This window comes from Colletotrichum godetiae, assembly GCF_030913485.1.
Source record: "Colletotrichum godetiae strain CBS 193.32 chromosome Unknown BDP55scaffold_128, whole genome shotgun sequence".
Classification (NCBI taxonomy): domain Eukaryota; kingdom Fungi; phylum Ascomycota; class Sordariomycetes; order Glomerellales; family Glomerellaceae; genus Colletotrichum; species Colletotrichum godetiae.
This window is the reverse complement of record NW_026851376.1, coordinates 26,529-35,273: the sequence shown is the minus strand read 5'-3', so window position 1 is coordinate 35,273 and position 8,745 is coordinate 26,529. Positions and strand designations below refer to the sequence as shown.

General features: G+C 52.2%; 1 protein-coding gene across 1 annotated transcript; it reads right to left on the bottom strand.

Annotated features, from left to right (window-relative positions):
- Positions 1-5,233: 5,233 nt before the first annotated feature.
- On the bottom strand, positions 5,234-7,647 carry BDP55DRAFT_639394 (putative beta-glucosidase D; the record flags this gene model as incomplete). The annotated part of the gene is made up of 2 exons (XM_060573249.1): positions 5,234-7,485; positions 7,536-7,647. The coding sequence occupies 2 exons, from the start codon at positions 7,645-7,647 to the stop codon at positions 5,234-5,236; spliced, it is 2,364 nt and encodes a 787-aa protein (XP_060421481.1).
- Positions 7,648-8,745: the final 1,098 nt, after the last annotated feature.

Genomic DNA, 8,745 nt, shown 5'->3' with positions numbered 1-8,745 from the left:
AAAAAAAAGAAAAGGAAAGGGGAAGAAAGGGAAAGAAGAAAGAAAGGGAAGGAGAAGGAGGAAAGGAAGAAGGGAAAAGGGGGGAAGAAAAAAGAAAAAAGGAGGGAAAAAAAAGGAAACAGAAAAGACGAAAAAGAAAGAAGACAGCGCCAAGGCAAGTTGTTTGATGTTCCGCGTCTTGCCTTCTTGTCCCATATGAAGGCTAGTTTTCTGGACTCTCAGCTAACAAGCCCCAAGGACGGCACTGACACGCAAACTCCGACCGCGGAAGAGGAGCCTCGCGTGTTCGCACTTCAAAAGTATGGCCTGTTTTCATGATATACGTGTAGAGTTGGCTTCAACTAACACGTGCCAGGAACTTTTTCGGAGCGCGACTCGAAAAGAAGCGACAAATGGAGATAGCAAAACGAAACCGGGAGCGTCTTCAGCAACCAAACCTATTTCCATCAGTCCCGAAAGGCATGCCGGGTAGTTGAGAAATGTTCACCACCGAAGCCCGAAAGACGGGACCATAGTACAAGCCGGCGACCTGCCTGATCCATAATCGCCGGTGTCGCAGCCATATCACCACCGTCAGCCCACTCCGAGCACATGATTCTCGATGTCACCACCCGGACTAACCTCTCGTCATATACCCGCCTGTACATACCCCCAAGTCGAGAAGTTCAACATGACCAGGACAAGGATCTTTAAGCAACTTGTGTCCCAATCAGGTCTGCTGCATTAGCTTGCTCTATCTGGAGTCGGCGCCGGCTGTTGTCCTTTCTCGTGCGGACAACGCTTCGATGTTGCATTCTACTGGATACAAGACATCGTTGTCTAAAGATCGTCTCCTCATTGGCTCATTTACGTCTTAGAAGGGTGTGGATTTGGTTACCTCTGTGCAATTGCGACGACTGCAGTGGCCCTGGTGGGCTGTCGGATTGCTGGGGAACTACAAGCTGCCGTGGAGGACAGTTCCGTCAGAATCCTTGCCGGCGATCATGGGTGTGTGACTATTAAACCTGACAACTTATCACTGGCCGGCTAGGCCAGGCATTCCTCGAGAGATCCAGGACTGCTATTTTGGCGCGGATGATCATAGCGGGTGTTTGCCGAAGGACTAGGGACTTCCGAAAGAGAAAACCTACGATAATACGGTTTACCCCCGCTAACCTCGATTCTTGAAGGATTCATAGCCGGGGTTGATTGGGTTTTACACGTTTTTTAGGCCCTTGCTGTCGGGTTGACGAAGGAAGCCGGCGATAGGATCACGCGGACGACTAAAGACCGAAGATGCCGCTTCACGACGATGGAACCCTCTATGTTGCCAACAGCACGAATTGATCAGATATCCTCCGCTGATTTCTTCTTGGCCATCTCAATGCAGTGCATACTGCGAATCTCTATACGCCCTGATTCGTTCGAGGGCCGAGGAGAGGGGACACACGCAAACTTTGCCCGGCAGCGTAAGCATAAAGCGTGACGCATGTCAGCACTAGGCCTGACAAGGCACTCGAGTGGCGTGAAGGAGACAGCTGAAGTTCCATGAGGCAGCAAGCGAGGATGGCACAGGCCGCCCCAATCTGCAGGAAATGTTGTTGGTGGTGGCATCTTCCCGAGACACTACTGGGAGACTGGGATTGTGGGCTGTTGAGACGTTCGCCGTGGTCCATAAGGCCAGAGAAACACCATGCGGTGCGCGGCATGCGTCTCCGTCCAAGAGAAGATTAGGGCTGACACGGACTGCTGGATCCGCGTGCTACCCGATGTCAATCGGATGGCGATCAATCGACACGCCTTGGTGAGCACTGCTGCGAAGAGTTCCTGTTTTAGAAGTCTCTCCCGAACGCTTGGTGCATGTCGCAACTAGCGGGTTAATACGTCTGCTAAATCCCTCTTCAACTTACTCCTCAATGATTCGAGAAGCCGTAGTTTAGCTCGATTTCTACAGGCGAATTAACAGTTTGTGAGTGTTAAAGGGTGTGATGAGGCTCCTCCGAGGCCAACTCTGACTCTCAAGCTGGGCGTAGCTTACACAACCTCCAGCCCCCCACATTATCAGTCCTTCACAACCTACCTAGGTACAACCTGCTTATGAGGTTTCAGTCATCTTTCCGTAAATTGTCGGGGCATGGAGACGTGGATCCTGCGAAGGCATCGCAACGGCAAGTGCCGCGAATAAGCACATACAGGACCAGGGCATTTTGCTTATTCGGGCAATACGAAACGGGGAGGACCGAAAGCCGCTCAAACCAACGTCGCCTAGTGTTCTCTGCCTCGGGCGGCCGTCACAGACATGCATAAGCACGCTGGCATCGGCAAGGGGCAAGGGGTGTGGGCTCATACTATCAACGCTGCTGGCGACGATAGAGGTGGGATTCTTTTAGGTCCATTTAGACACAGTAAGTATGCCACAACATGGTCGGAAGAAGCCATCTGTCGTTAGCTCACAGGCCTGAGTTTCCGCTAGCCACAGGGCAACATAAACAAACAGGCCAGGCTGCGTGAGATGCTCGTAGCTTCAGTGACAGGGCTTGTTCTGTGGTTCACATAGTGCTTAGTTATTTGCGCCTTTCTCAAGGCGTCCCAGATAGGCATATTGGATGGCGCTGAAGTCATCATGTCAGAATTACGCAATGACGCGATGCCTCGCCCGAAGCTCTAAGTCCCTCACGACTCGAGATGGCTACGCAACTTTTCAACAATTCAGAATCTGCCCTGGGCGAGCGTCAGCGAAGGCTTGATGGGTCTTTGGCAACCGTGCCAGCCAGGCTATAAGCCTCTGGCGCTCATCGGACATGATCAGCCAAACTCAACCACCGGGGTCGCGGGCGGCACTTGCTGCTAACACATGGAGTAGTCAGGCCAACTACCTTGGACGGTGACAGCCTTACGCCTGTGTGGTGGTCTTGAAATGGTGGCATGGCCTTGCTTTGGAGGAAAGCCTCGCGTGACGTTTGTTGCCTTTTTGGCTCTGTCACCAAAGAAACCTTGACTGTAGTTGTGTTAGGTTTTGAGCATTGCCTCGAATAATCCTAGTGCATCCATCACCCAGGGCCAGACTGACACCTCAATGCCTGCCAAGTTTTGCAAGACTTCAGCAAGTCGATCACCGGTGGCTTCTCCGCGTGGAGGTGGGCATCCTCTAATACTCTACTTGCAAAACCTCCACAGGACAAACCCCTAGACGACGATCACCTACAGGAGAAGGAGTTTTGCCCGTGACAGGGGGTAACTAGAGTTGGTGTGAGGCTCACACTCTTTCCCTTCTAAGTTCTATGCCATCCCGTCCACTTCCCGAACCCAGCTGAGATAAAAGTTGCGCGACAGCTCCTATGTGGCATCGACAGAGAGTGAATTCGGGGGAGGGGTGAGCCAAACATAATCCTTCACGCCACAGGTGTGTCTACTGCTGAGAACCTCGCACCTCGGTGTCGAAGTAGAGTGCATGGCGCATGGCATGGCATGGAGGGGTGTAAGTGCCACGCAGCATCATCATGGGGATATGAGGGAAACAGGGGGCCGAGAGGCACGAGAGGTACGAGTGAACCTTAGCGGTCACTCTAGGGCAGAAGTGTGTGCTGATCATTTGCCTGCCGGATTTTCGGATTTACAGGCTCACTCGTTTTAGCTATGAGATCTGGGATGCCGGATGGGTTCTCTGAAGGTACATCCTACAGGTTGCCTGCCAGTGGGCTAGGAGATCTGATATCTTCATTCGGGCTCGTTGGTGTCATTGGTTCTATCAAGTCTAGTTTCCTTGGACTATGGATGGTATTGAAGTAAGAGTGTCATCGTTATCAGATCTTCCACATTGATTCAGCGCTACATGACGGATGGCAAGTCGAAGTCATGATATTTTGCCGCCTTGGACTTGGCACGTCCAGAACTGTTGACGTCTTGCGGGTTCGAAGACGACTGCTCTGGGGTTGGGGACCAAGAATTCCAAAGAACACAAAGACAGGTCGATGTTCTGCTATGAAAGGACCGACTTTTCCAAACAATTACACCACTTGTGCTTGTTGCTATCCGAAACTGCTGGGATTCAGATGCCCGCTTTAGCGAGCATCTCTGCTTACAAGCCATTGTGACTCATTGGATGCCTCGGACTTGGCACCTCGGAAGGCCCTTCAAGTACCTCACAGCTTAAGCCAGGGTCAATTCGAAAGTACATGTAGACAGAGGGGAAAACTTAAGCTACGCTTGACACCGGGGATCAGAGGCCGGCATTGGTGTGGGTTAGGGCTGTGGGTGGACAGGCGGGTGACAGGGTTCCGATGCGGTTTCGTCGATTCTTGTTTCTACTTCTGTCAGCTTGTCAGCACGATGGGTCGGGGGCTAGGAGAGGAGACTAGCTTGCATACCTCTACCTACCCCTCCTCGATATCTCGTCACATCTACTGCAAGCCAAGACGGCAGTGGGATTGTGATGGCTCTTGCTCGCCGTAACTATGCTGACATGAGAATTCGGTTGTTTCATGATCAGAATGGAATCATTACGCAGCATGAGACAGAACTTGCTCGTTACTGGGGAGCTGAGGATGCATGAAACACTGACGATGGTGTCTTCTATGGGGTGTATAGCCTACCATGTACCTCACAGAAGTAGAACCAAGATTGCGTGGTCGGTGGAGGGGATATCTTACGTGAGAACTCTATCCCTCGCCTAGCTTGTCAGTCAGCCACAAATTGATGCAGCGTCGCAAAGCACTCTAGCATTTCAAGTATTGAGTTTGTGGGACGTAGATCACAAGGACCATATTACCTGTATCTGGGCTTTTTTATAGAGGCACAGGCACCGTGGCTGCTGACTGCTTATTTGTGGTCCACCTAGTAATTGCTCAGTTGATGTGATCGTGACACGATGGTGATGAGGCGTTAAGTGGGCGATTTGACAGCGTAAGAAACATAACGCGAAAATGCCACACCTCTCCTTATTTGCCTAGTCGTACTCTAGACATTCCTTTATACCCATTGCTAAGAGCCCTTTATGTGCCAGAATCTACGCTGCACGCTCTGTCAAACTCATGTATGGAGATGATGTGAGCGTGTTGCCTTGGCCAAGTACCTAAGGTGAGGACTGCAATCGTAATAGAATCATGCTCTACGTAGTTATCTGGCTCTCAGTCACCAGAGCAGGTTTTAACAGGCATTGGAGGCTCGCTCGAAATTGGCATTGGACATTGTCTTCATGAATGAAGATATATTTACGTACATGGAACTAAACATGTGGAAGAAATCGTTTAGTTGCCTAGTCAACTCTCAAGATAGTCTGAGCCTTGAAGTTTCTGCTGCTAGAGCCAACGTAAAGCGTGTACTCTCCGCTTTCAACCTTCCACTCCTGTGCAGCAACGTCCCAGACACTCAGATCCCTCCGCCTCAGCGAGAAAGCCACCTCAGCCTTCTCTCTAGAACGAATCACGACCTTCTGGAACCCACGCAATTGCCTGACTGGCTCTCCAGCTGCTTCGGGGAAGGAGATGTACATCTGGGCTACCTCGGCGCCTTGTAGAGAACCGGTATTCGTGATGGTGGTAGAGGCAGTTGCCACAATGTCCCAGAGATCCTCGCGGCCACCGACTGCCTTGTCCCCCGTTGCGTAACCGCTGGTAAGCTTAGGGGAGGTTTCAGTCTTGACCTCAGAAGAGTAGTCGAAGGTGGTGTAAGACAAGCCGTATCCGTACTCGTACCGAGGCGTGATGTTATACCGGTCAAAGTATTTGTAGTCGATGTAGTTGCCATCCGAATAATCTAGGTTCAGCTCCGTCTCACTAATCATCGTGTCCGGGTTGTAATCGCTCTCATTTTTGGCAATGGTGTGAACGAGTCTACCAGAAGGGTTGACAACTCCGAAGAGAACGTCGTCAATCGCGTTTCCAGACTCTTGGCCCAGCGCACCAGCGTACAGCACGCCAGTGACATTCTCGTGCTCAACCCAAGCGTCGACCAAGCGGGGACCAACAGTGTTGATCACCACAATGGTGTTGTTACAGACATCGGCGACGGTGTTCACAAGCGTGTCCTGGTCAGCATTGGTCAACTCCGTGCGGTCGGCGCCCTCGCCGCCCCAGGCATTGAGGAAGACAACACAGGCATCCGAGTCCTCGGCCACACCGGTGGTGGACTCGGTGAGCTCGGTACCGGATCCTTGCATGCCGCTGAAAGACGTCTCGGAGGTATCGTTGAGCCACCATCTAAGCATGAAGCCATCCTTGGCGGCACGCTCGTTGAAGAGCTGAAGCGGCGTAGACAGATATGCCAGCGAACCCATGGCAGACCCTCCGACTACAGCCATGTGACCTTGCATGGTCGAAGGCTCACCGTCGTAGACGCCAAGAGCAGTGTTCGCACCCACGTAACGGGGGCCAGCATGGAAACCGAAGATGCTGATGCTCGTCTTGTTGACCAGTGGGAGCGCACCTTTGATGTTCTTGACTAAGGCGATGGACTCAGCAGCATATTGCCTTGCCATAGCGCTATGGTTGCCGCGGTTGTCAATGCGGTCCGTTGCGCCAGCCAGGCTGGGGTACTCGTTATCCTGACCCAGGTGGAAGTAGCCCATCATGTTACGAATAACCATGTCGTCGAGTCTATCAGAGGTGAAGCTGCCGTTGGTGAGGCCCACGCCCAGCGTTTCATTTGACCAGTAACTGCTCGAGGCCAGATCCATGCCTGCGTTTGCGGCGTTGATGCCAGTCTTTTGCGCGCTAACATCGGCAGACACAATGCCAGGAAACCCGAGCTCGACCTTGAGGTATTTGGCGAGGAGGTCTTGGCTCTCACATGAGTATGTTCCGTTAACCTTGTTCATGGCACACATGGCACCGCCCATGCCGTTGTAGACAGTGTCGTAAAACGGCCACAGGTAGGTTTCATGGAAAGCCTTGTCGCCGATAGTAACGGTGTAAGAACCAGAGTCATCGGAGGAGGTCGTGCCGTTTGTCGTAGTGTTTGTCGTTGACGCCTGGCGCGCCGTCAAAGTCGAGTTGGTCGATCCACCGGGAGGAGATCCACCTCCTCCCATGCCACCTCCAGAGCCGGTGCTCATGCGATTGGTCTCTTGCTCGTTGAGAATGAAGTGCTTGGCACTGGCCGTTACACCAGCGGATGACATTCCCTTTACGACTGCGCCAGCCATAATTCCAGCTTGATAGCTGTCCACGCCATATGTCTCGCCAGAACGACTGCCCCACGCTGAGCGACCAAGAGGCTCCAGTGTAGGCCCATATGCCATGTTGATACCCTTTCCCTTGAACTCCTGACCAACGCCATGTCCCTGGCCCTCCGCGGCTACTGTGTCCCAGGTCATAGCCATCGCCAAACCGGCGGGCCACGTCGTAACGTAGAAGTAGGTGAGAGGGTTGGTAGCGGAGTCGAGATTGTGCAGTGCCGTCCAGTTGCCGCCATCACCACCAGCAACGATGGAGATCTTCTCTTCGGTCGTCAGTGTGGATACAAGTGCTGATGCCTTATCATAAGCATCCTGCCAAGCTCCAAGTTTAACTATTAATTTGTCGGTAAGCAGATGTTCGTAGAGCAAGCAAGAGACATACCGGTGCCGGAGCTCAAGAGCTGTTCTGTGTAGTTAGCCGACGCATCTTCGGATAAGGTGCCAGTCACAAAGGTGAGTATAGCCAAGGCCCAAGCGGTTGATGGGCGGTACATGTTTGCAGAAGGTGCTGTCCTGTACAAGAGACAGACAAGAGAGTGACTTGGGCGGGTGATAAATTAGAAGATGCACGTCCTCGACTATCCGGAGCAAGCATGTGAGAGGCAAAAGAATGACTTAGATGATCCCCAATAGACTAAGAGCTGCAATCTGATCAGAATCCGGGCTCACCTCTGTATCAAATGATAGTCGCTAAGACCAGTGCCAGGTCTTATAACAACCACCGTCATACCTCTCAGCCTGTTCTATCGGTGTTTCTCCGGCAAAAGAAGCCATAAGTCATGGGTAAATAGGCAAAAGTGGTGCAGAGCTTACGACAAGCCATTTCCATAGCCCCGTTCGTGGCCGGATCCAGGCGCCGGGCTCGGTGGTTATGACTGAGGCGTGCCGGAGCGGCTACAGAATCCGAGGCTACGAACTCGTCTCCCGCCCTGATCGGAAATTATCCGCTTACTCCGTCGTGTGGGAAAGATGAGTAGCCTAACTACGAATGACGGGAAAGACAGGTACCAGTAAGTTGAATAACGAATTGCATGGACGGCACTGGCTCATCACCGCTCACATTGAGATCCATTCTGGTGTCTCGGAGACGCGTCCTCAGATGTCTAGCAGCCGCTTGTCATCCAACCAAAGGGCAACGTCGACGACTCTATCAGAATAAAACCACGCATTTCGGCTTGCGAAAGGGTTCAACTCCACACCGAGAAAGGGGGCAGTGAATCATGTTTGTGGCGTGGGTCGGCCTCATGCCGACACCGATGTGTAGATCCGATGAATAACCCTGGCGATGGGAACAATACGGAGCCAAGAATTGAATGCTATTGGAGGTTCCGCCTGTCAGAACAAAATTTGTGGGCTCGAGTCCGAACTTCCCAGGTTTGCAGGATTGTGGGTGAGCCCGGCACCGGCACTTGGGGGTGGGGGTTCCACGTGTCGGCGACTACCGATGATCTAATGTGGTCAAATTTGGGCTAGTATTTCGTGTTCTCATCTCTTCTCTTGAACGGGAAGCTTTTTTTTCCCGACAGTTCTCAAAGTGAGGATTGAAGCTAAAAGATGTCTGCCCACTCCAATATACTTGTTGCTACGAGGCT